General features: G+C 43.6%; 1 protein-coding gene across 3 annotated transcripts in view; it reads left to right on the top strand.

Moving 5' to 3' along the window:
* LOC142058457 (contactin-4) overlaps positions 1-25816 on the top strand; it is a 353801-nt gene that overhangs the window by 161971 nt on the left and 166014 nt on the right. For all 3 annotated transcript variants that reach the window (XM_075095620.1, XM_075095621.1, XM_075095619.1), the window contains one exon: positions 21567-21705. In XM_075095620.1, coding sequence (XP_074951721.1) covers positions 21651-21705 — 55 coding nt within the window. In that variant the 5' untranslated portion in view covers positions 21567-21650. The remainder of the gene's footprint in view (positions 1-21566; positions 21706-25816) is intronic.

Here is a 25816-nt window from a genome sequence, read left to right as displayed (position 1 = left end):
CCCACATTGAAGAAACAGGAAATAATTTAAACTCTCTTCAGAGGCTGGAAAGTGTAGCATGTGAAGCAGCAGGTAATGTAGGGGTGTGCTGCAGCTCTCAAACACAAGCCGGGGAAGGAAAATAGCTAGGGGCCCACAGAAATGAGGAAAACCGGGGTGACACTGTAAAAGGAATTCCTCCTCTGAGTCCTTGAGCTCCTTCTGGATGAGCAAGAAACGCAGGCAGGCTGCTGTTCCCCAGGGGAGAGGTCAACGGTTGGTTTATGAAAGTTGGGGTTCTAGCCTGTGCTATTTAAAATGAAAATACATTAACTGGCTGTTTCTTAGTAGCTGAAAAACTCCTGATTATACGAAATATCTTTTTCCTAGTAGCAAATGGAGGCAGCATTTAGCAGTTAAAGATCCATACATGAGGGTTAACAAGGTTTTGAATTTTCCAGACACTAACAGTGATGCAGCCTTAAATGTCAATTTATTTGGAATATCTTTTAGCCTTACATCAATATTAGGGTTTAGTGTTGTTCTCCCACAAGAAATCTCCAGACTGATCTCTGTGCTTGATATTAGAGTACAGCTTACTTTCAGCCTATTATTCCCTTAAATGCTGTTTCTTTCCACATATTGCCTAGACGTTACATGTGCCAAGATATGTGTAAGCATAATCGCGCAGTCTTATTTATAATAATGACACGTGTGACGTTGCTATCTGAGCAGCAGCTAGGACTTCAGAAAACATCTGACTATGAAGCCTTTTCCCTCTGCTTTTCCTCTGGCACTACAAGCAAAAAACTGTCTTTCATACCCGTGCATACGAAATTATAATGGTCTGTCCCCAGGCTGAGATTAGTGATTATGGATGAGCATCGTGATAGACTTTCAATGGGCTGCTACTTATCCACCTTCTGAAAATCAACCTCTTGAAAAGTATATCAAGATAAACTCTCCAAATGACTATGGCTTTACTACTGGGTTTCTTTAGCTATGACCAATCTCAAAGATGCATGAAAAATCCATCCTGCCTAGGGATGGGTGAAAGCTTTATGCTGAATTTCAAATCTGAATGGCTTGCAAGAAGGTCTCCTGCTACAGACAGGCTTGGCTGAGCAAGAACCAAGAGAAGCCAGGGAAGAAAAAGTAATTTAAGGAGCTTTTTGTTTCTTAAGAGGTGATAGGCTGCAGTGAAACATACTGAAAAAGTAAATACAGCTGTGAGGGATGTGTTGCAAAGCTGTGGAAGCTTTCTGATAAATTGTCTTTAAGACATAAGTTTGACCACTTCACCTGCACTCTGCTCACTAATCCATCACTTATACTGCTGCCTCCCATGTCCCAAGCTTGTGAACAGCTGGAAACACCTTCTTTTTTTATTTACTAGAAACAAAAAAATCCTTCTCCTCCAAACACACCTACCGTATTTCTTAAAAATGAGTCAACAGGATGAAAAGTAAATAAGCCAACTGTCTTAGTTGGAGGCACAGAAAAGGTATTTGGCCTTAAAATCCTGTCTGCTTTGAGGTATAATTTCTTATATCCCATTATGGCTAAAGATATAAATCTCATGAATTAAGTTTTTTCATCAGTTTGAGTTATGCATACCTGAGTTCAGGTTTTCAGTTTCCCAGGATGTCAGATTTAATGTGCTGGTGCCTTACAGCAGTTCGATATCATGGAAACATTATATATTAGCTCTTCTTTTCCTCCGAAGTTTTGTACGGTTTAGTTTAGCAACCACAATAGTTGGAGGTCAAATTTGAGAGGTGCAACAAGTAGATTTCCCATCTGTATTTAACCTGTTCAGCTAAAGATTCCGCTTGCGAGGCGCTGCTGCGCGGCTGTTCAGGAGCGGTGGGAATCGGCGTGGAAGCGTACCTCGCACGTCGGGCAGCTCCGCGCCGGGCCACCGTCGCCCCGTACCCTAGGGGCGGTCTGCACAAGTTCGTGCTGCGGGAAGGTTTATTTCCAACTAGACGAAGAAATAAATGTGTCTGAAGAGCCCATAAAACCACATTTTATGGGTTTCACATTCCTAATTCTGATAGTTCTAAAAACCATCTAGTCATTCAGTATCACTGCTCTGTCCTCGGACTCGCTGCAGTACATGTATAGACTTACTGAAGCGGTTAGGAAAAAGCTTAGAAGTGGAAATGCAAAATTCTGGGTTTACGCTGCTTTCATTCTGGAGCAGAAACTTTATTCTCCTTGGCGCCGTGGTTTTTTCTGAGCTGGCCTCTGCTAGGAGGATGCATCTGATAGCCCCCAATAAAAGGCTTGTGGTTCTTTTGCAGCGTTGCGTTTCATTGCTGCAAGGGACGGCTCTAGGAAAGACATGATTTTTTCCCCAGTGTCTCTTACGATGACAGCACCTACCAGAAAAGGAAGGGATTGAGTGGTTTTCCAGAGTTCTCCAAAGGAAGGTATTTTCTGTGTTAGAACTTAAGGGCGATTTTTAAAAACGGCTGATGGCGTCCTTGGTTTGGCCATCCAAAACGCTTTGGTGTGGAGTGGAGAACCTGGAGCTGAGGGAAGGAGTGGCAGATGAGATGGCGTCAGACCCGGAGGCAGGACAGCCTCAAGTTTGTGCGGATAAAAGTCTCCTTATTTTGAGATGGCTTGAATTATCGTTTGGCATATGCCAGCTGAGGCTTTGTGCTAGCGTTTCCTGGTTTTCTGGTGAAAGCATAGGCAGTACGACATCTCAGAGACAACTCCCTGGCAGCAGAGCCTGCTTCATTCTTTGGACTCGAAGGCTCTGCTCCTCTGTTCCAGGGATGTGCTTGTTCTGCAAGACTTTTCCCAAAGTACCTGAGAGCCTGATAAAACAGGGTGTGTAAAAAAAGCTGGTGGCGCATATAGAGCTTGGGGAGGCTCCGCTGGTTGAGCTTAATCTTTCCCAACCACTGCTCTAAATGACTCTGTGTAGGTTGTGTGCTGAGTATAACTGTTTGCAAAGAGAAACAAACCCTTACCGAGCCGTTTAGACTCCAGTTTTCTGTTGTGTTGTGCAAAGTTAATTTGTTTGTTTGTTGTTTTTTTTTTTAAATCTAGAAAATATTTAGCCATTTTGAATCATCGCTCATTTTCTGTGCCTGCGCGCGTACCTCCCGCTCCCCGGGTTGCCAGGAGACACCTTTCTAATCAAGTTTGTCATTAACAAATGCGCTTCTGTTTCAGAAAATGAAATCGGCAGAATTGACTTTCTGTCCATGAGGCTTGAGGGCACGTTTCAGGCAGGAAACGGGTCAATACTCAAAATATTACAGTGAAATAATTTGAGGATGTGATTTGGGGGGGGGGGGGGGAGGGGCAAAGGGCAGGGGGGTCTATTTCTTGGTTTGGAAGAAAGTTGTTTGCCACTCGATTAGCTCTACCCTGTGTTGCTCTTCTGCCTGTATAATGTGACAACTTTTATTCTTTAAAGCCCATCAATTTTGTGAATATTTTCTACTTTGTATGTGGCAAAGCTAATCAATATGATAATTTGAATTCCCAGTCAAGGGTGAAATTCTTACCATTTATCATATTTAAGTTCATTCCACAGAAGCGTAGGCCAAAGGAAAACTCCGGAGAGAGAAGTGTTGCGGTAGCTTGCATGGCTCGTGTCCGCTTGTCCCAGCTAGGGCGTGATTTGTCCCTGCAAGGAAAGCGTACCTTGTCAGGGAGTTTGGCTTGCTGGGGTTATTAATAAGCACATGTAAGTGGTGCTTGAAGACAAGCTTAAAGGATGGGTCTGTCTTTTTTATTATTTATTTTATAAGAGCACAACAGCTACTGGTTTTGTTGTCGTCCAGTCCATTGAGGCACCCCTGCACTGATCGGATGGTCGGCATTGCCAGCTGTCTCTCCCTCTGTGCAAGTATACGTGGGTATTTGCTACCACCGTGATTTCAGTTCCTTTGGCCGTTTGAAACGTGTCACCAGGCCAGTTCTGCAGCGAGCGCTGGGGGTGAGCATGCACCGCAGGCAGCACCGTGCTTCGGTCCTCGCGGGGGCTTGGGGGCTGATGGCTTTGGGGCCGTAAGGAACAGCCACAGGTCCCACGAGCACCACAGTCCTGCTGGGTTGGCTCAGGGACCGTTGATCTAGACCATGGTCGCAATATGAAGATGCTGTTTGTGAGCTCCCGTCTAATACCTCCAGACTCTCACTGCAAAATCAGCTCACTGGACAGTCCTGGAGGAACACTGCAAGTTATTAAGAATGGCCAACTGTAGTCCCATGCATCAGAAGTCAGGGTTTGTGTCGGAGACATGCTTGTCCCTTGGTTAGAGCCATGACAGATCAGCCAGTCCTGTGTCCTCGTGGAGCCGAACCCAGCAGCGTGCGGAGGTCAGCACACCGTGCGCGCCTAAGCCAAAGCGCGGGTTATCACAGAGTGCGAAACATCTGCAGCATCGCTTCCAGGCAAAAGACAATTTTCCTGGTGGTAGTTTTTGCAATAAATTTAAAATGTGGGTCAGGATTCATGGAAGTTGCTTGAATTTTGAAGTATGTTTAAATTATTCTCTGCATGGTGTTTTTTTTTAATAGTTTCTCTGAAGGAAATGTGGAAACAATCAACAATCATGTCTTCATCGTTACAAAAAGCAATAATTTCACATCTGAGTTTAAAAGCAGACAGAGCTCAGTAGAATTAATTGATCTCTGGATAGACTTGAATATTTTTAGAAACCTAAAAGTCTGAGGGCTGCTGGGCTTGAGAACCTCTGCGGAAGTGAGCAGGCAGAAGGGACAGACAGATAAACTAAGGGACATTTAAAGCTAGTAATTCTGTAGACTGGAATTAAATATTTTTATAGGTCCCAACTCAAAACAATCCAGTCTTGTGATTAGCACTCAACAGCGGTGCCTGCTGTGCCTTTGCTGAGATTTTCTTTCTCATGCATAGTGATCTAAAAAAAAAAAAAAAGAAAGGCAGAAATAGGATTTTTCCTGCTGTGTTTGTAACTATCAGCTCTGCTGCTTTGCGTTCTGTCTCATGTTTCCAGGGAAGCTCCTTGCGCTCCTCCTTCCACTGCGGAGGCTGAAGTCGGCATATGTGCATTGCTTACAGCGTCTCGCCCCGAGAAGAGCCCGCGCTGTATCTGGGCCGACCTCCCGCAGCCCAGCGTCTGACTCTTGTCATGCCGCTGAGCGAGTTCTCTTAGAAGCATCACTTCGGCTGAAATATTTCTCTTTCTTCTGTTTTATCTATAACTTCTAGCTCACTTTGGGTATTTCATGGAGTTCCCCCTGATAATGCGGTAGTTGTAAAATGCTGGGGGGTGTAATGGTTGTTTGTGCCTTTAGCTGCTGCTTAAATTAGAATGACATAAGAGCTCCTTGTTTAAATGTTGGCAAAGGTTTATCATATGTATAGTTCTTTTGCGGTGGGTGTCCTATATGTAGTACTGATTTCACAGATAAATTCGATGATGCGAATTTATCACATAACAGTATTTCTTCCATCCGGTGTCGTTTCTATTATTTCCACAATGGTCTTGTCCAAAGCCCGTTGGAGCTAATAGGCTTCTATTAGCATCAATGATCTAAGTCAGGCCATAAAATGGGCTATTTCTGCTCACTGGTTATAGCTACTTGTCATTGTTTTAACTGTCTTAACAGGAGATAAATCAACATACTACTGTTGTAACATAAATTGTAGAATTTAAGTTTTACTACAAGTAGTAAATACTTATCTAGCTATTCGAAAGATCACTTTAATTATATGGCAAGGGAGAACCCTAATATAATCTGGGTCTGTCCTCCCTGTTCACAGCTGGAGTCTCAGACCACCCCTCAGGTCTGGCTCTGTTGCTTCTTGAGGGTCTCCTACTAGTTGTAGGGGTGGCTTTGCCTTCGCATCCGTGGCTTCAGTGCCTGCTCATGCACCTCCTTCCCTCCCCAGCTGTGTATTTTGATCTTGGTGCCTGGTTTTCTTCTGCTCCCAGGTTTCTTTCCTACCAGGCTGCACTTCTGCTTTGTGTCCTTCTTTCTGCCTCCCAGCAGTATTGTCCTTGCTCCCAGTTTCCTTCCCAAGTCCCCTGTCACCCCCACTGTAACACCCCACCATGGTGGGAGGCTTCTCTCCTCCTGGTCACGGAGGTAGCGCTCGCCTCTGAGCCTTGCCGGGGGATATGCGGAGGTGTAACGCCAGGCTGTCGAGGACACAGCTAAAGCCATGCCTTAGGACTGCTCTCCATCACATGCTGAAAACCAAAGAAGTCCCAGCTTTATGGTAGTGATTCAGAAAAGGCTAAACAGGGAAAAGCCTCCAACAGCAGCGGAGCTGTTCAGGATCTGTGTCTTCCTCTGGAGTGATTATGGGAAAGGATGAAGATGACAATTTCACCGTGATCAGATCCTAACTTCAAACCTACGAAGCTAAAGTGGACGATATTTTTTCTCAGGCATGCTTTTCATCCCTTTCTCCATCTTAATTTTCTAATTCCAATACTCCTTGTTTCCTGTGTTTTGTACTCTATTTTCAATTCAAGATGTTACAAATTTTATTTTTTAAAAGAAGTTGCCCTAGAAATGCCCAGAAACCACTATGAAGTTTTTTCAAATATTGACTGTATTAAATTTGAGTTGACGGCTCCATCTATGCAAAACAGAAAGTGGAAAAATATTGACTACAGCTGGAAATGAGTTGGCACATAAAGATAAGATGGAGATGAAGGTTGAGAAGTTGACAATTAGCACTCTAGGAGATACTAAAATGGGTTTTAATAGGCAGTACGGAGTGTTTTGACGCAGTACTAGGACTCATGGCTTATATCTGGTTCAGCAGGTAGTTGGGCTTGTCTGCAAGCTGGCAAGAGATGAACTCCTGCCACCTCTTTGGAGAGCAGGCTGAACTTGGCGTGAGCGCCTATTTCTTCATGCTCACTCCATCCATGCAAGGTGGGAGAAGAATCTGCTGTTCAGGGAAGGGCTTAAAAGAAGGGACAAGGCTTGAAAACCTATACACTGGGGATGGCTTCAGTGTCAGGGTATTGCGTGTGCATCAAGACCTGGTCTCAACGTCCCTTGTGGCCTCCTTTCCTCCTGTGCCCTACCCGTGCTGCTGTGCTCTCACCCTGGGTAATGAGCAGAGGAGCTCCAGGCAGCTTTTCTGGGGCGGCTGCTATGGCTTGGGAAGGGGGAGCAGCTTCCAAGAGGCAGTGGGAGCATGCTCTGCTCCTTAAAGCTGCCATCCCCCAGGCCTTCTGCTCGCAGCAGTGGAGGCTATGCTGAGCCCTAAGCTGGGATAACAGGAACATGCATTTCTGTTCGCAAGTTTTGAAGCTGTTATACATAAATCAATGCTGCAGTCAAGTTTGCAAACCTTATTTCCTTTCATCTGTTTCCTATGACAAGAAAACTGGAGGCTTAATGTGATATCTCAATAAATCCTCATACTACCATCCAGCCCCTCCTGAAATGCCACGCGGCTCAGATTATTTGACATAGTTATCCACTGCCGAGATGGTTCTTGTTTTGTCTGGCCGTGGGGTTGCTTCCTCCAATAATTGATATTCCAGATCGAAAACAAAACTGTGTGCATTGCCCCCTTCTTTTGCATACCTCTGCCAGCTGCTCGGCGCTTTCCAGCTTGACAGCCTCTGGCGGTAAGGGAGTACACAGCCAGTCTTATTTTATTTTTTTTTCCTCCTAGCAGGAGCCAATGCTTAGTGCAAGGATGTCTTTAAACAAACGCACTGCTTCCATGAAAAATGGCAGAGGCAGAAAAAAGCAGTAATATCACATAATCTGCATAGTCAATATAAGTAAATGCAAGCGTGTTTTCAGCCCTCTAATAGGGTATCGTAAACATGCAGGGTTTTATGGCATTCAGCTGAAGAATAGCTCCCATAAATTACATGCAGTGCAATTTCTTTGTTTTCATTCTGAAGTTTATTTCCTTTTATGTTTAGTAATTAAATCAGAGCAAAAGGATTGCAATACGGAGCGTACCACATAACAGCAGTGATTACACAGAGGTGTCACAGGAGTCACTGTGTTTTGCTGTGCACGCTGCTCTCGTTGGTCTGCCAGCCACGCTGCACGTCGCTGAGACAGGTCACCTCACCTGAAATAGCCGGGAACTCCTGCCCTCCCCTTATTTCCCAGCAAGTCACTTAGGTTTCAATCACAGTTTTTAAATCATCTTCTGTAGAGATTTATTGTCGTGGCAGGAGGTATCTCCCAGGAGCTCCTCGGTGCGAAGCTGTGTATGACCACGGCTCTTCCATCTCGGGGTGTCCCCAGCCCTCTGATTCACAGCTGTGGGCAGGGGCTGGGCAGGTGGGGCTCTCGGTGGCCGTAACCTCTGGCCAGACCAGGCAGGTGCCCGCTGCTGTGCCCATGGCACTTGTTTTCAACTGCAGTCATCTGTGGTTTTGAGAAGGTTTCGAAATCGCTACCAAAGCTCCTATGTACAAAGAGACCGATATATTTTCTGTTACAGCCTATTTATTCCCTGAATTCCAACTCAGGATAGCCCTAAATGACATCACTGCCTGAGCAGCAGCGCTCGCTTCTCTTTATGCACCGAGCCTTAAAGAGTTTGCTTCTCCATCAGAGCTGCTTTCAGGTGCCAGTACCACCACAGCAAACAGATCCCTCCAGCCTTCGGGGGGGTGTGTCTTCCTTTGGCTTCTTGGTAGTTTGATTTTGGAGGATTTACCCTCCCAGTGCGAGGGAAAACTTTGCCTTCAGTCCAGTCCAGACTGAAGATCTGAGCCATTCCAGTCAACTGTATTTCAGGGCTAAATTAGCCCGTTCTGTACGGCCATGATCGAGGCTAGACTCCATATCTCTGCTTCCCTATTAGTTTCCTTGGGAAGAAGCTCTTTTTTTTTTTTTTTTTTTTAATGAAACTAACACTTTTTAGATATAAAAGCAGACTATTTGGTAGCAAAATATCACAAACAAGATTTTGACTGGGCTGCATCTTTAGCTTAGATTTGCAAAGGAAACAGTGGCATCACTATTTCTGCAGTTAGAAAAATGGCAAAGGATGCACAAGAGGCATGCTGTGCTTCACTTGATACCCTGTGTGTGATCCCGGCCTTGCTGCTGGAAATAGTCCACTGATAGCAGGCGGAAAAGCAGGTTGGGCGTCTCTAAATTCTCATATTTCGCTGTGTTGTCTCATTGCGTGGGTTCTTTAGTTTCGCACACACAGCTGAACCATTTGGCTTTGCACCATAAATTGTGCCGCCGCCGACTCCGTACGTAAGCGTGGCGAGAAATGGAGCACCTAAACCAAGCTGCAGGCAGGAGAAGTGCGGAGAGCGGCCAGAACGCAAGGCTGGAGGCAGGGGCCCTGATGCCACCTTCAAAGAAATAAAATGGGATTTAATACTGTAAGCAGGATGCCAGGCAAGTTGAAGGAGCCACTGTGAAGGCACCCGTGTCGAGGAGTTCATGTGGTCTGGGCTTCTTCCTCTCAGGGAACCGGTTTGCTCAGAAGACAACCTGCAGAGCAGGGAATGCTTTCTGACGCCTCACATCAAACTTCTGTCAGCGCTCATTTGTAGTACGCTGTTTAAACCGCCCCAAGATGTTTTTTGTCTCTTATAAATCAATTGACGGCCGGAGGCAAGGGTAGAGCAGCCACACTGTGTTTTAAATAGGCGTACAGAAATTCACTTTAAATACGCTGTAATTAAGAGCGCTGCTAAGATGCACCGAAGGTTTCTCGGCTAATGTAATGCAGAGTTAAGGTTGTCACCATCCTCTAACCAACTTGAAAAGCGGTGCAGAGCAGCCTTGGCTCCAGCTTTGTACCTCTGTGAAACAGATTCAAGCTACAAGGCAGCCTGTGAGCTCGGTATGCAAAGTTTTCTTATTTTCATGTAAAATGTGCAAAGCGTCTGTACATTTTTTTTGTGTCTTCTGTGCACGGTTCCAGTCTTTCTTACCTTATATTCTGCTAGAAGAAAATACTGAACACATTTGAGCGGCCAAAAGTCTTCCCTGAGTTCAAGAGGAACCAGCTATTCCCAGGGTGTTGCGTCCTCTGTGACCCAGGTCCAGGTGTTTAAGTTCATTATTTGATTCTACTTACCGCCAGCAATTAAAAAAATAATAGATTGTGTACATGGTTGATCTGTATTGTGTTGCTACTTGACTAAAATAATTATACAGCTAATGCTAAATATAGCCGTATACTAGACCGGCCCATTGAAAAGAAATATATCTTTTAAATTATTTTTTATAAAAAGAGTGAAAAATGAGGTACAGTGATGACAAAATAAGGGTAGTGGATTTTTTTTAGAACTTTAAGTTTTCCCTGCCTGAGGTTAAAATCTATTTTGTAACATTCTATATAACAGCAGGAGTAACGAGAAGCTGGGAGAAATGTTTGCTGCAGCTAATTCTTCAGAGTTCAAGAACTGAGGGGTTCTATTAAGGATTCGGTGTCGCTTACGAGCGGTGGGTCACGGGGGCCGGGCAGCGGGACTCAGGCACTCGCGGTTCTGGGGCCCACCGCGCGTAGCCGATCATTTAGATCGGCTTTGTTATTGTTTTGAATATTTGCTCTATAACTTGATTATTTGCAAAAGTCTTCTGGGACGTGGCTCTTCCCAGACTGCGTGAATCTTTCAGATTCAAGCTGAATAAACACACCAAAGGGTTATCAGCTGGAAATAATACTTCAGAAGATATTTTGCAGTGCCACCTCCCAGTCCACTAAAATTGTTACAGGATACGATCACTGAAGTATAGGTTTCACTTTTTAATAAATTCAGACACATTCGATTTTTGGCTATTATTTACCCAGCCCTTAATTCAGACCACGTTACTTTTTTTGAAAGATCCCCTAAGAGCTAGAATATAGGCCTTGATGTGCCAGCAAATGCTGAGAGGTAAATCCACCCTCTTTACTTCTGCTCCTAGCTGCTGGAGGAAGCCTATATTTGTCAGTAAGAAAAGAATATACATGGCTCACTGGATGCCATTAGTTTGAAAAATCATGGAGGTTATCTTTTTGTCTGAGAGGAGTAAAACTTTAATGGCATCCCAGAAGAAATAAAGTGCTAAAGCTCCTAACCTTGGGTTGGGAAAAGTCAGAGGGTGAAAGCAGTTCCCTTCAAACACTCAAATTCCAGGCAACCTTTTTAAAATAAACTTTGAAGGGAAACCAAAACACTAAATAATCACATAGCAAGGATACGTGACCGACAGTGGCTGGTGGGTGGGATTTTTTTTCTTCCCTAGAGGATTTCTGAATTTTAAAAAGCAGTTAAAAACATTTCTGGGTCCCAGCATCTCCGTTATCTGGGTTTGAAACCTGCCAGTAGTAGGTGATGAGGGAACTGTTGTTCTGACAGCCTGCGTTCCCAGGAATACGCTGAGTGCGAGGCTGGCTTCTTACCAACTTTTCAAAATTAATAAATTTGCTTGTTGTTATTCCTTTCAAAGTTCCTTTTTACGCTTTTAAGAAGCATCCAACCTATAGCGCTGAAGGAAGGCGACACACCAGGCAAAGTGCTCTTCGTAACGCACGTATGTGTCCAGTACGCTTGGATCCCCCGTGGAACTCCTACGGAGAAAGCTCTCCTTTCATCTTTGAAATGAAATGGATATTTTTGTGTGCTCCAGAAGTGAAAAGTCATTAAGACCCTGATTTTAGAGATACCACAGAAATATCTTCAATATTTTCACATAATTTTTTGTCTCCTGGACAAGAAAATGATCTCTGATAATGTGTGTTTTGGGAACAGACCCATTCAAAAGTGAACGATAACTTTGAATGTTACTTATCTGTTTTTGTTCAGGGAGTGAAACTGTCTCGATTCATTATCTTGAAGCAGCAACCTAGGGATGAAAGGAACGTCAAAGTCATGCAGAGTCCCTCGAGCCTCCTTTCTTTGGTGCAATGTTCTGTCAAACTGACGTGGCAATAAATTAACCCTTACTTCTTTAGGGAACTTATGATCAAAAGTCAGATGGAGGCTGATACCCCACTGTGGGTGACGGTTTGTTTTTTCATCCTGGAGTTTGCCAGTGCGTCTGTATTCTGTGGTGTAAAGAGGCTGCTCGGAGACCAGGATGGGCTGGGTTTGCTTTGGAGGTGGCTGCAGGCTCCTGCCTGGCAGCCAGGTTTGGTCGTGTGCTCTGCTCTGCATTCGGGTCTCTCATTGATAGTCTTCGCTATCAGAAAAAAGAAGAAAAAAATGGAACATGTAATGGGCTTCATAGACCATTTCCACTGATGGTGGGTGAGTGATACAGCTAGGAGAGAAGAGCTGGACCTACTGAATACCGACTGAAATATCTTTTGCTCTTCGAGTTAGTTTTGCTATCCCCAAAGCTGGGATTTAATGCAGAGTTTATAATTTTTCGGTTGGATATATGGGATAGACGTTCATTTTAGTCTTGCAAAATACTGCACTGAAAATTTTACTCTGCGCGAAGTTGGGAATTGTTTTTAAATTGGTGAGTTTTAGGGTAACTTCTCTAGACAACCGTCAGTAAAAGACTCTCTAAAAGACAGTAAATTCTAATTTGTAGAAAATGCCAGACTATGAAGTTTCACTGCTTGCAGCTTTTTATTATGATGATGTTACTCCTGGTTTGAGCAAAGTGCCTCCCGAGTTCGTGGCGTGATGGACTTTTTCTGTGTTGAGAAAAGCTGGACGTTATCTGATAGGTGCTGCCTCAGGTGAGCATTTCTCCATATATCCATTCCATGGAAAAGGTAGACCAATACCTAGTGACCCTTAATTAACACCCGTAGCCTTAATTTAGACTTGCCTGTAGTCACCCAGATCTCTTTACCTAGAGGTGATTTATGCTTAAGAATTATTCAGGTTTTACAGGGCAATGACGGGTTCCTGGGGGCAAGAGGCAAAGAGTAAGGGTTGTAATAGGGTGATACGTGGCAGTTAGTGGCTAGTAATTAAAAGGCTTTTATTACTGTCATTTTTTCTTTGGTGGAAAATTGTGCTCTGATTCGCGGGTTCAGAAGGTGAAGGGACGTGTTGCGCAGCTGGGAATATGCAGCGTTCGAGATGGATTGCTGCTTCCATGAAGTTGTTTTTGCTGGTGGATAAAGGTGCGCAGGGAATACTGCAACAGGGTAGAATGTTGAAAGAGCACGTGCCTGTTACTGGCTGACTATTTTCGTATAATCCGGAGCCTCTAATGTGGTTTTAAACTGTGGCGTTAGGTTCTGCATAAAGTGGGTATATTGCTTCTAAGAGTTTCTAATCTGACGGGTCAGAAAGGGATGCTGTCAGTGATGGTTATTTCCATACACATTTTATTACATCAGCAGCGAGGGTCTCCCTACCTGCCCTGCTACTAACAGGCCTGGCCCCACCAGCCAGTTTCTTACGGGATATTTAGTATGAGCATAAGTTAGAGCACTTATGTCAAAAAAACTTATGTAGAAAAAACTGTATTCAAACTCTAGGGACGGTAATTCACTGCAGGGCGTGCCCAGTTACTCCTTCAGCAGTCTTTGCTAATAGTGTTAGAATTATATTTATTGTCTTAATCTGGAGGATGTAATCCTTGCATCTGGCATCCTCCTCGGGTGAGGACCGAGCCGTGCAGGCGTGTAGCGGTGAGGAGGAGGTGCGGGCACAGCACGCACTGAAGACCCAACGGCCTGACAAATACAAATGACCAGAGTGAGTTGGGAACTTGCATCTCTTGAGGTGCTGTAACTTCCTTGAGATAGTGAATGAAATCTCTGTTCAGTGAATGTGAATGAATGCCCAAAGGAGGAAACACAGCGTAAAAACTGAGTTGTTTTTCTTGGTCTTTTTTTTTTTTTGCAGATAATTAATTTTTTGAAGCATTTTCTTCCCATTTATCATATGCACATCTCAGAAACATGCTGCGTATGTGTCATTTGTTTTATCAGGCACAATATGCCCATATATATCTCATAACGTGTGAATTGTGTGTAAGTGCAACTCCAGAAGGGATAATTTAGCAAAGGAGCTTGAGATAGATCAGGATCTGACAGACGTGCTGTGAGAACGAGGAGAGCACGGTGAGAGATGCCACCGGCACATTGCCTCTACCCTTCATCTCCCTGGGCCATCTCTTCAAATTCTCTTTTCTTTTCCCTTATGCAAAAGGGAAGGCCAGTATTTATCTCAGGACTCATAACAACAGCTACCGCAGCAGAAAACTCCCTGTCTTTCTAGCGCTGAAAAAATTCAGTGATGTGCACGTCACAAAAAGTATTACTGTGAAGATTTGCACTGTTGGGGACACATCTTTTAGGCACCTTCTATTTTTGGACATTCAATTTTGCGGGTCACTGATTGCATCTGCTAAAGAGAGCCTGCACCCCTCCTGACACACAGGCCCGGATTCAGCAGAGTATTAAGAGGCTGGATCGGGGTTAGAAATCTGATGCTTTGCTGAATCCAGGCCACAGCCGGCGTTCAGGAGTGGGGGCTGGCAGGAGGCTGGCGCTGCCCGTGCCCGGGACACTTCTTGGAAGAAGGTATCACCGCGATGCTCTCTAGCAACATGGGCTACGATCTATTTCTGAGCGACACGTCCAAAAGCTGTCCGTGATTTAAGCATCTTGGATACTTCAGAGCCCTTCAGAATAGCCTCGACCAGGATCGCTGATTTTTCACTAGTTTACCCTGGATGATGCCCCTCGCGCTAACATGCTCACAAAGGTGTCCAGCTTCCACCTTGCTTTTGGACACTAAATTGTGACAAAGATATTCTTGCATCCTTATGGATTGCTGTACTGATGCAGTCCCATTGAACAAGGTCTAATTGCGCTGTTCTCCCTAACTGCTGTCAGCATTTTGTATCTGCCACAACCTTGTTATGAATTAATTCCTCATGCTGCTCCTGTGGAACAACACTGTTTAACCCCCTTTCTCAGGTAAAGCAATTTTCTTTAATTTAGGAAAAACCTTGTTTGTCTCTTACATGAAAGAAACCTCATTGCTTTTGCCCCATGACCCCTCACTAAAGCAGAACAGTTTCTTTAACCTTCATTTATAGAGGACGTCTCTGTGCTACCATTCAGTGCATCGGTCTGAGCGACTTTCAATTAATTATCAGAAGCTCAAGGTTATTGTTCTTCCAATTTCTGAATCAGATGGGGAACAACCTCGCCTTGCAACCAGCAGCAATGGGGCTGGAGAATCCCAGTGTTTGGAACTGTCTCCATCCCCTTCCAAATATTGGTGTCTGTCCTCAAAATCTAGGTCATTCTGGACTTAAATTTATCTTACAAATAGCTAAGGAACAATGGCAATGCATATTCTGCAGCCTGTTCGGACAGCCCATGCCTGTGCTTGAGCTGGCCTGAAGAAGTTTTGCCTAAAGTCTAAACTTTAATCTCTTTTTTGCATATTCATTCTTGTCGCATCCACTTTGGATGTGGGAACAGATGATTTCTTTCTATTTCCAACAGTCTTTTACATGTTTGAATACCGTTAGCATTTTTCCATCATTATTGTTAAGGCTAAGCAACTCCATTTGGTTTTTATTTATAGGACGTGTTTTAAAGACCTCTAACCCTTTCTGGTGTTCTCCTCTGGATGCTTCTCTTTCGGGCAAATCTTCCGTGGCATGCAGCACTACATACATACACACATGTAGTACCGCATCTGAGGCCCCCAATGCTGGGGAGAGCGACAGGTTGCTTACCTAGCAGGAATTTTCAGATTAAAAGGACCTGCACACCTGGTTCGTACATCCTAGGCAGGGTTTTTGCTGCTTGTGCAGTCACAGGGCATTGCTGACACGTTCAGCCACGTGTGGATCAGTGCAGAGCTATCACCCAGCCGCTTGCTCCCTGGCATATGTTTGTGCTATTTAAGGCAGCATCCTATCTGCTGCAGTTCGTGGCACTTGGCCCTTACACAATTCCATCGTTCTGTTTTAGTTCTGCTTTTATGTCCAACTTGTCAAGATGATTTTGACTTACATTCACATCCTCAGAGGTACCTGCAGCCTCTTAGTGTCACCAGCAGGCTGAATAAGCACACCTTCTCTTCCACCATTGCTATAAATCAAAATACTGGAAAACATGAGACCAAAGGCAGATTCATTTTGGCAGTGAACTTTCAATAATTACTCTCCAACTATAGCTTTTCAGTCAGTTATATCTATGCTTCAGGTAAAGTTCTAGAACTTGCCTCGGGCAAAGTCCAAATTGAAAATTTTAAACTGATAAAAATAGAAGAAGCACCTGTCCTGCAGAGAGGCCTGCAAGGGTGACTTCACATCAAAAATGGATGGCGTGCAGGCATCCCACCTGTTGTTTTTGTTTTTAAAAATAAGCAGATTATTTTGATTGCAAGGTAGAGAGAAGGAGAAATGAATTTCAATGTTAATTCCTTTCCCAAAGTCGAAATTTTCATATTCCTTTCTGCTTAAAAGCATTTGAAGGAAGTGCGGCAGACGTACCCAAAAGAGGACAAGGTAAGCCGTGATACCAGTGATCGCTGGGTTTTGTGAATGTTTCTTTCCAGAGAGAATGCCTCATTCTTTAGAATATTTGGGAACTCTAAAGGAACTGATGGCCAGTCCATTTCCTTGCGGTTGTTTTGACAAAAACGGCTGCATTGTCCGTTGAATGTGGTATGAAGGGGTCAGAAATCCAGAAGTTCAGGCAAAGGGTTTAAAATCTTCTGAAGTTAAATCATTTCACTTCCATCAAACCATTTCCTTTTCAATGTTTCTCTGTCAACACGGATCCTTAAGTGTTAAAAGCTTAAATGGACAAGTGTTACAGTGACTTGTCAAAAAACAGGACTTGCTCCTGCTCTGCTGGGTCCATGAAGTCCGTATCCTTTTGGAAAGTATGTTGGAGAGATGGAAATGGATAATGGGGTTTTGGTCTAGCTTTGTAGACTTTTTAGTTATGTTCCTAAGACTTGGGAAGCACCTAGCAACATCTTTGATGGATGTAGGTCTTTTCGTATATTAGAAGAAGGTATTTTCATGCTAGGGAAAAGGGTTTCTTTTGAATCTTAGGAAGCTCTCTGTGGCTTATTTTCTACCCTTTTGTGTAGACAAGATGAATTTGAGTTTATGCTAAACCTTTGTGCTCAGGTTTTGCTGGGACTGGCCCTTCTAGACGTCACCCGCAATACGCATCCAATGTCGGTGTTCTTGCATACATTTGCCGTAAGCCCTTTTACTTAGACATGCAAACATTTTGTGCCCTCGAAGCTGTACGGCCCCAAGTTCTACATCACCAGGCAGCAGTTGGGTAATGCATAGCTCAGGTCTCTTTTCTGCAACCAAGCCTGGAGATTATTTCTATGATACTATACTTCTGTTTAAAAAGCTTGGTAAGCCTTTGGAGGTTTTGGCACCATGAATTAACGTCGCTATTCAGGAAAGCAGTGAATTCACGTTAGATGCGGCTCTTGCCCTCAGGTCACACCTCTAACAGTCAGAGGGTAGGCACCACCTTAAATCTAACGGCTCCCATGTTAGCGCTCAGAGTGTTTTGTGCCTACCCTTAGCTCTTCCTTTGTTGAGGTGATTAAAAGATGCCTGTTGCCGTCTGTATGTGCAGCATGCTTCATTAACAGTGATTTATTTTTGGAGATTAGCAGAATCGGCACTGTGCAGCACACCGATGTGCAGTAGAAAAACGTGAGATAATTGCTAAGGCTTGCTTCTTGCTGCTGCTACTGCTGCACCACTCCGGGATTCTTAGGCATGTTTTGCAAAATTTCCTTCAGAATAATCACAAAATCGGGAGTTCATATAGTGCAAATTATATCTACAAAGGTATTTTTTTTTGCATTCTTAATGCATCTGTAGACCTTAGCCGTAGGTTTCTCATTTCTATTTTGGTTTGGTTTTTTTTTTCAGAAGTGCTAACCATTAAACCTCCAACTGAATTACTGACAGAGCCGTGCCTACTAACTCGGAAAAATTCACCCAAAACATTTCTACTGCATGCATCTTTCCCTCCCCCCCGCCCCCATACCCGATTGCAGTCAGGGCCCTTAGAGTCAACTTTCTTTGTCAGAATCCAATTACAAACGAAGGTGCCTTTCAAAAGAATCTGCAATGGATGCATTGCCGAAAGTAAAGTTAAAAAGAGACCTGCACGTGTGTTGGCACTAGGTTTTCTAATGGGATGCAATTCCAAACTGAAGCACAGCTATCTCGTTTTCATCTTGAAAAAATAACTTGTGTAGGGCTGAAACTACACACACTTCCTTCTGGAAATAAAGTCTTAAACTTTGCAAGTGTTCAGGCCTCTTATACTCTCCTTCAGAAGCAGTGCAACCCCGCCTGGGATTTTACATTCAGAAAACATTTAGAAATGGGAAGGATCTTTTGAATTATCTATCTTTTACCCATGCACAAATGTTGCCTTTCCTAAAGTTGTTGCCATAAAAAGCCAACGTGTTGCGACAGTTTTTACACGGCTCTGAACAACGGACCTGCTGATATGAATAGCAGCTATGTTTGCAGGAAAACATTTTGAAGATTGGACTCATTCACATGTGAAATAGGGAACTATCATGAGAAATGAAAATGCAGCCATAACTTGAATACCACCATATTTTAACCTTAGGAAAATATTTTTAATGGTAATCATCTCATTTACTTTTCACTACTTTTTTGCGAAGACGGGCATCGTTTCTCTCTGGGAAACTTTCTGTAACGTACTAGCTCATGGTAAGAGATGTATCAGTAAAAGGCTGGGCACGGGCTGGTGTGTGGGGATGCAGGGCCAGGGCTCAGCTGCCGGCCGAGCCTCCAGGTCCCTGTTTTCAGGGCTGCTCCTGGGAGGGCTGGTACGGAGCACCAGGGAGATGGTGCTGCTGAAGCTCTGATATTAATCCAGAGGCAGCAATTCTGGGCATGGTGACAGAAGGTGGAACTATTCCATGTATTTAGATATATGCTAGAGCCTCGTCTAGGAATATATTCTCAGGTAATTATTCCAGGCTATATGCTTTGGCTGTAAGTGCTTGGAGTTTCCATTGACACCAATGGAAATACCGACGGGGGTCTGTCCCGTGTACAGGCAATTTGTTAACACCAGCAGCGACTCTTTCTGTTCAGATAGCCGAAAATTTTTGTCTGGAGCACATGCATGACCCTCTGATGTCTGCTGCTTCTCTGGAGTATGTTTTGAATAATGAAGTAATAGGGAAAGACTTTCAGCTTTTTCACTGGACTTAATAATTAAATGTGCTGAGTACTAAAAATGTATGTTTTTAGCATAGCTTTTATTTTTTGGCTGAAAATAAGACCCAGTGGTTGTGCCTAAACATCTTGGGGGAAAAGAAAGAGCCTGCTATTTTTAATGCTTTTACAAGCTAAAAACTAATTTACATTAATAATTTTGAAATGTTTTGTATTAGTTTTTAAAATGCTTAGAGAAGCATGATTTCCTGAGTTAAAAAAAAATCAGTTTGCAAAAACCACAAAGTAGAATTTTTCCCAAAGGGACGGTGAGTCAGGAGAAGCTCTGGCAAAAGAAGTTGCAGTGGGGAGGGGTATTGAAGACTATCCAAGAAATTTCTTGCACCTATGGAATAGTAGGGAATAAAACACCAAAACAACAATCCCGGTTTGAAGGGAGCGTCGGGGATGTGATGCAAAGCGGCCTTGGGACCTGCAAATGGGAGCCATCTCCGTGGTCCTCAGTGAGGAATTGTCCCTCGTCTCCGTCAAGTCTCCAGAAGCACCATCCTCAAAGCCTGTAGAATAGAGGCATTGACTTTGGTCAGATCTGCAGTATTATATTCTTTTTTTTTTTTTAACCAAAAGGCAGATATTATGCTTTCTGGCCACCGGCACTGCTTGCAGACAGCTGGGAAGCTGAGTGCTGCTGTTATTAATCCACGGAGAAGGAGTGATTTTGGTCAGCCCTTCCGCACGCTGGCAGCTCGCAGATGGGTCTGCGGGTGCTTTAGACGGGTTCCTGGCAGTACATTAAGTTGAAAAGTGCTATACCTTTTGTGTTTTTAATTAGGTATCAAAGGCTGTAAGTGATTGTTCTGTTTCAGTCCCACGTAGCTTATTGCAGAGAGCGAGGAGAACAATCGTAAAGCATTGCATCGCAGTGTAATGAAGAGAAGCCTTTTAAGTGACACCATGGGCTTATTGATGGGAATAATACGTGGGAAAACGAGAACACAAAAGAATTTGAGCAGCTGCTGGTGAATACAAGACTTATCTCAAATCTCACTTAAACTAGTGTAAAACCAAGAGCGACTTGCCTTTGGCAGAACTCTCCTGTATAGGTGCAGTTATGACCAACAGAATTTGGTGCTTAGAGGAAAAATAGTCTTCATACATGGACAAATACTATAGGGTAAAAATATACGTTTCTTGAGTTCACTATAAACATAGAGAATAACTGCTTAACTGTGTCAATCAATATAAAGGTCTATGATGGCATTTTCCTTCAAAAATTAATAATTAATGCTCTAATCATTCACTTAAGATGTTATTAGTTTTCATTGATTAGTCCTTCCTGCTAACCCCCAGCTAGCCTAATCAGTCTGTGTGAGAACAGCTGAATATCTTCAATTAATCTCTACCCTCTTCAAAGTTGCATCTTCAGATCAGAAGATAAAGATTTAGTCTTCTCAGTGCATCGAGCCTGACTTTATTACAAGAATCTTATCAATTTTAACTCACAAAAGCAAGCAGAGACCTCTCATGATACCCCTTCACATGCTATTAGTCATGCAGTTTGTCTTGTAAGCACGAAGGTCCCTTAACTTCCAGCCTTTAGTGACAGGAATAAATTATAAGAATGTGTGTCTGACTTGATTTATTTATTTTTAATATTTAAATGCCTGTTCTAGAAAAGGTTGCTTTCACAAAAGGAGACATTTTTTTCCCCGCGGGGGCGGGGGTTACTTTGCAGCGATAAGCTGAGAAAGTCTTCAGATTGCCTGCTTCCCAATTTTAACTATTTACTGATTGTAATAGAGTGCGAGGAGAAGATCAAGTTTTACCTGGAGATGTTTTAGGGGGTTTGTTTTTTTCCTGAAGAATTTTAAGGCAATGAGAACGAGGGTGAAATGGGAAAAGTATCCCCAGTTCCTGAGCAGGGTGGGAACGTTTCCTAGAAAGTGTTGCCCGGCAGAGGCAGCGTTCTTCACGCACCGGATGCCGTTTGCGGAGTAAAGTGAGAGTAATTCCTCTTAACTGTGCTCTACAGAGTTAACTAATTACACTTCAGATCACCCCAGAGAGACAGCGAGTGAATCTGCTGATGACAGAATTGAGAGACAGAAGAAATCTCACAGCACCCAAGTGGAAGATGCAGATACAGGGTTTACAATTCATAATCCTCACCCGGTGCCCGGCGTACACAGGCCCTTACGTTTGCAAATTTGGCTTCCTCTGCGCATTTCTCTGCATTTCTCCTGACGGTCTTTTTTTCTTCTTCAGATCTAGAGCATTGATCTGAAGAAGACTGTTAGTAGAACCTGCAGAGTAAACTAAACTTGCAAATCGTTCCTCCGAATGATTTTAAACGAAATGTTTAAAAAAGTTTCTTTGTTGGTCTTCAGACGCGACTTCCCTGGAGAGAAAAACAAACTGTCAAAACCGGAAGGAGCAGCAATCCGAAGTCTCCTTGTAATCTGTTTTTTTCTCTTTTACAGATTAAACGCTGCCTAAAATTTCCAAGGAGCCCCGTTCTATCCTGTAGTTACCGGACTCGTCTCCTCTGACCCGGGAAGCTGAAGATGAGGTTGCTATGGGAACTGCTCGTGCTGCAATCGTTCATGGCGTGCCTTGCAGGTAAAGTGTCATTTTAAACTTCTGATTTAAGAATGCCGCTGTATTTCACACTGATGCAAAAAAGCACACCGCATTGCATATGCTCATGATAAAATGGCAAAGTAAGTCCCCGCTCCACGACCAACATTACGAAAGGTTGCTGAACAGCTCAAGCTGACGCTCGTAACAAGCTCCTTCTGCTGTTGATCGGTATCTTCGCAGCAAAAGCGCGATGTTTCGGTCTGCTCTACCCATTTCCAGTTCAAAGTTGCTGTTGATGAAAGTTGGTTTCCCATGTTCTGTGCTAAGCGTTTCAATGCTCAATTAGACCTACGTGGAGGATAGCTTTAAATCCCATTAAAACGGTGTTATGTTACAGCTAAGACCTCGCTCCATTTAACAAATAATTAGAATAACATATTTCAGCGATATAACCATCTTCTGTAACTGCTCTTGTTTAACTGCTTCTTCCCTGAGAGTTGCAATGTTTTGAGCATTCCCAGCAAAATGAAATTTCCGAGGAAAGTGTCTTTTTCCTAGAGCTCAGACAGTTCTTGGAAGACATTTTGGATTTGCAGAGGGTCAGCAAAGCTTGCACCAAAGCTTTGCTGCCCTTCTCATGCGCACAGAGTTGTTTGTCAGCTGCTGCTGGGGAAACCGGGCTCGCTTCGCTCCACCCGTGGCTCCGCGCCGGACCGACAGCTCCACGGGCAGAGCGGGTGCTGCGATCGCACCGGGGCTGCCAAAGTCTGTTTTGAGTCTCTCTTTCCCCGCTGTTCAGCTGCCGTTGATTATTTCCTCCTTGAATGGGCATTATTATTCTTTAACATGTATTTTGGTCGGGAGGGAGTGGGGGTGTTCTGTTTTAATTAATGTTTATGTCACCTTGTTGCTCATTAGGATTGCTCTAATTTATCTGCTGCCGGGGCTCAGAATGTTTTACTGCTTTGTTTAGTAACTCGTGCTTTCTTCTCTTTTATATGTGCACATTGTCAGGGTAATTTTTCAGCATTTTAGGTAATAGCAAACTACTTATAATAGCATTTACTTTCTTCTGCTTAGCTCTACTGAACACAAAGCCACTTTTATTCCGGTACTTACAGGTACCTATTTTTGAAATTTGGTTCCGAGTCTTTCTAAATGTGCTATGACAGTTTCTGAGCTGGCAGTAAATTGGATGCAGAGAGATTCTGCAATGCAGTGCCACACGTGTTTCAGGAATTGCAACCCTAGAGAAGTTAGGCTGCGGGAATACATGATCCTTTATTTTAAGCCAATAAACAAAAGAGTGGAAAAACAAAAGCCTGGAAAAGATTTTCTAATTGTAATTTCTATACTTCAAGCATCTATTGGAAAATGTCTAGGGTCAGCAAAATAAAGTTTCAGGAGAATGTGTTCGGGGGGTTGTCCTTATCTTTTACATCTGTTCTTTATAGAAATGCATCTCATAAGCACTGGCTTTCCCCACGCTATTCTGCAACAGCATTTTTTTCTTATCTTTGCAGTGCACTGAAAATCTTCGGGGCACGGCATCGGTTTCTCTGTCCTGCTGAGGGAGGTTTAATACGGTTATTAAGTTAGATGTTACAGGGAGAGGAGTGCCAAAAGTTTTGTGCGACTTTTATATTAGGTGATGAGTGAGGAAATGGTTTCATTTTGCTGAAGGACATAATCATGTAGCGGTTTGGGCCGACTGCATTCAACAGGATTTAAGTTTGGAAGTGTCTGTGTCTGCCTGCAATGTTGTACGAACTGGCTGTAGGCGCGCAAGGGACGGGAGCTATGGTGTCACCACGAAGCAGGGCTAACCCGTTTGGGCGCAATTCTGTTAGCTAACGCGCTTGTGATGCTTCCCAGACCTGTGCGAGTGTTTTCCATAGAGATGTGGTGTTATGGATTATGTGAACACATTCAGATCTGGCTGTTAAATATTCCAAAGTTGAGGAGGAAACTGTACGGGACGCCTTGCATTGTCTTGCTTTGCATCGATGTGGTCTGTGAGGCGGGAGGAGGTGACAACAAAGCGGATAATTATAGTAGTTGCTATTTAGCAGCTCCACGCGAAAGGCACAGAGCTGAAAAACCAAAGTTCACAGACAAACCTTCAGCCCTTCTTAATTTTTTTATTTTTATGTTCTCTCTCTCTTTTTTTGTTTTTTTTTTAATAGTTTCAGGAGGCCTGTTTGCCCCTGCTGATAATTATGTTGCTCTTGGAGAACTTCAGCTGTTGATGCCAAGGCAAAAGCTCAAAGGAAACTGGGAACTTCCCAGGCTGTGTCCCACCTGGCAGCAGGGAGGTGTCGGGGAGCCTGAGGCTGCCCACTTCTCCTGGGGCACCCCTCCTCCCGCTGCCCCGCACAGTGGCTCTGCTTCAGGCTACCCAGGAGGCATGGAAATTTTCCTTCTGTCTACAGTAGTCATTGCTCTTCTCTATAATTCTTCTACAATGGTCATTGCTCTTCTCTAAAATTCTTCTTAAATTCTAAGTTTGTTTAAAAAAAAGTTAGGAGGTAATATTTCATGTTGATCAAAGCATTGACCCATCCTTGAGAAAAAAAGATTGATAATTGAATTATGCAAAGGAAAAAAGGTACAAACAAGATGCAGAAAAGTGATCTAATGGCTCTCCGTACATCATTGTGAACCCTCAAATGACTGGGAAACTGTTAAGCATTGAGTTACCTATGAAAATAAGCTTAAACCTGAAAAGTGAATACCTGTATTTAGTTCTTCTAATCAGTGTTGGACACGCAGCCCAGGTATCACTCTCGTCTTTGTCTCTGCCGCAGAGAGCAGCACAGCTGGTGGAAGATGAGCTTTTTGTGTGTTGCCCTGCCAAACCTCCCATGAGGTGTGTGGTCCCACAGCCCCCATGCAGCAGTGGCCCCTGGGCACCTGTGGGGACAGCCAGTGGGCTCCAGCTACTGCCAGTCCCAGCAGCTACTTGGGCTTTTTTGGTATTTTTTTTTTTGTCTGTGCTTCCTAAATGAACATCTGTTCACTAGAAATTGCATGAAAACTTCCAAACTCATATCACTCAAGCCATTAAACAGCTGTCATACCCGAAGCACTTAGAGTATCCAAACGTGTCGTTAAGGGTACCAGTTATCTGCCACTGCCAACGTGCCAGGAGAAGAAAGATGTGCCAAGCTGTTCACAGTCCACATGGGATATTGCTATTGATTTTATGTACTGGGTGTTCAGATATTACAGTTCTTCACAGCAGGATAAAACACACAGATAGAAGGCTAGATCAATCCCAGGATGTACTTAAACCAGCTACTCAGAGGTGCAAATCTACTAATAATTTTGGGAGCCATCCAGCCTCCCTCGAAAAGGCAGCAGCACTGCTAAAGGTCTGTCTGAGCTTACCACCCCCTTTCAATCCATCACCCAGCCTGGGACCATATTTTTCAGCCTACTTCTCTTACTGGTTTTTCTGAGGTCATACTGATAAAAACTAATGACGCTTTCCTTGGATTCAATAGTTGATGTATATCTATTCAGGGTTTCTGATTGTATTTTCAGGAGGCTTTTCTTCAGGTGTCAGCTCTGGGAAGCAGTAACTGCAAATTATTCCTTTGGTGCCAAATAACTGATTGGTTAGGGCTGTCAGATTCCTTAAATAGTAGTTGTGGTGGTGATAGTTTTAAGTTTTGTGGAGAGTAAGATGAGAGGCAGAATAGGCTGTGAAAAATAACACGCAACTCTTTAAGTCGTGACTCCTTAACAAGTGCTCTCTCTTGGGCAGCCCCATACAGCTATCGTATACCCTGAAACGCATTTGTGTTCAGCCTGGGAACAGTGATGGGGAAACAAAAGTCATTGCACACGATGAGCCAAACGGACTTGTGGTAATGAAGATGGGACGTAGGCCGTATGCCTGTAATGCGCTGGACAAGTATGAAAGGAAATAGTCTGTATTTTTGTGATTCTTATGCAATTCTTTGCCTCATTAACTTCCTGTACCAGTGCATTTCACTGTTGAAGTCATATTTGCATGTTAATGAGCTGCAGTCGCACAGACGCATTAGCCTTGTGAATGTGCATATGCATATTTTATGATGTAATTTAACCCTTGAATGTCCACTCAAGTTTTGACATAAAACAAAAAAAGACTGTAGAAGCTTTT

This window comes from Phalacrocorax aristotelis, chromosome 6 (genome assembly GCF_949628215.1).
Source record: "Phalacrocorax aristotelis chromosome 6, bGulAri2.1, whole genome shotgun sequence".
NCBI classification, from domain to species: Eukaryota; Metazoa; Chordata; class Aves; order Suliformes; family Phalacrocoracidae; genus Phalacrocorax; species Phalacrocorax aristotelis.
The sequence above is the reverse complement of the archived record's forward strand: the minus strand, read 5'-3'. Positions and strand labels throughout refer to the sequence as shown.